The sequence below is a fragment of the Galeopterus variegatus genome, unplaced genomic scaffold, assembly GCF_000696425.1.
Source record: "Galeopterus variegatus unplaced genomic scaffold, G_variegatus-3.0.2 Scaffold18616, whole genome shotgun sequence".
NCBI classification, from domain to species: domain Eukaryota; kingdom Metazoa; phylum Chordata; class Mammalia; order Dermoptera; family Cynocephalidae; genus Galeopterus; species Galeopterus variegatus.
Genome location: NW_007744727.1, coordinates 1,403 through 1,941, shown reverse-complemented (window position 1 = coordinate 1,941; position 539 = coordinate 1,403). Strand labels below are relative to the sequence as shown.

Sequence of the window (539 nt, the reverse complement as noted above, 5' to 3'; positions counted from 1 at the left end):
GGGGGTCTTTATCACAGTGCGAGGCATCTAGCTGCAGATTCACACCTTTAGTCAGTCCTCTGCCAGGTGCACCCTGGAGGGTTAGCATTCTGACGGAGGATGTCCTGAGTGTTCTATTTTTTCTTGTATCTCAACTTAATAGCATAGTACCAGTAACATGGTTGATTAAAAAAATAAGAATAATGAATTTGTTCTGGTCGCCATTGAAAGGAATTATGTTGGGCATTGAGGGTGTGTTGCTTGCTTTGGCAACACTAGATGATAATAGAATTTCAGGCAGTTTTTCTCATTCTTCAGGAGAGAGTAAGAAACTCTAATATGGTGGCCATAATCACACTCTGAAAGTTTTTGACATTTCCCATTTCACTTCATCCCCAGAAAAGAGAAGAGCAGCATGAGGCATGAGAACCAGAGCAGTGTGTCCCAGTTCCTCCTCCTGGGGCTCCCCATCCGGCCAGAACAGCAGGGCGTGTTCTTTGCCCTGTTCCTGGGCATGTACCTGACCACGGTGCTGGGGAACCTGCTCATCATCCTGCTCA

General features: G+C 46.2%; 1 protein-coding gene across 1 annotated transcript in view; it reads left to right on the top strand.

The window, feature by feature from the left end:
- Positions 1 to 394: 394 nt before the first annotated feature.
- LOC103582945 (olfactory receptor 1J4-like) overlaps positions 395 to 539 on the top strand; it is a gene marked incomplete at its 3' end in the record, with an annotated part of 1,541 nt that continues 1,396 nt past the window's right edge. The window contains exon 1 of the mRNA XM_008564400.1: positions 395 to 530. Within this exon, the coding sequence (XP_008562622.1) occupies positions 395 to 530 (136 nt within the window). The remainder of the gene's footprint in view (positions 531 to 539) is intronic.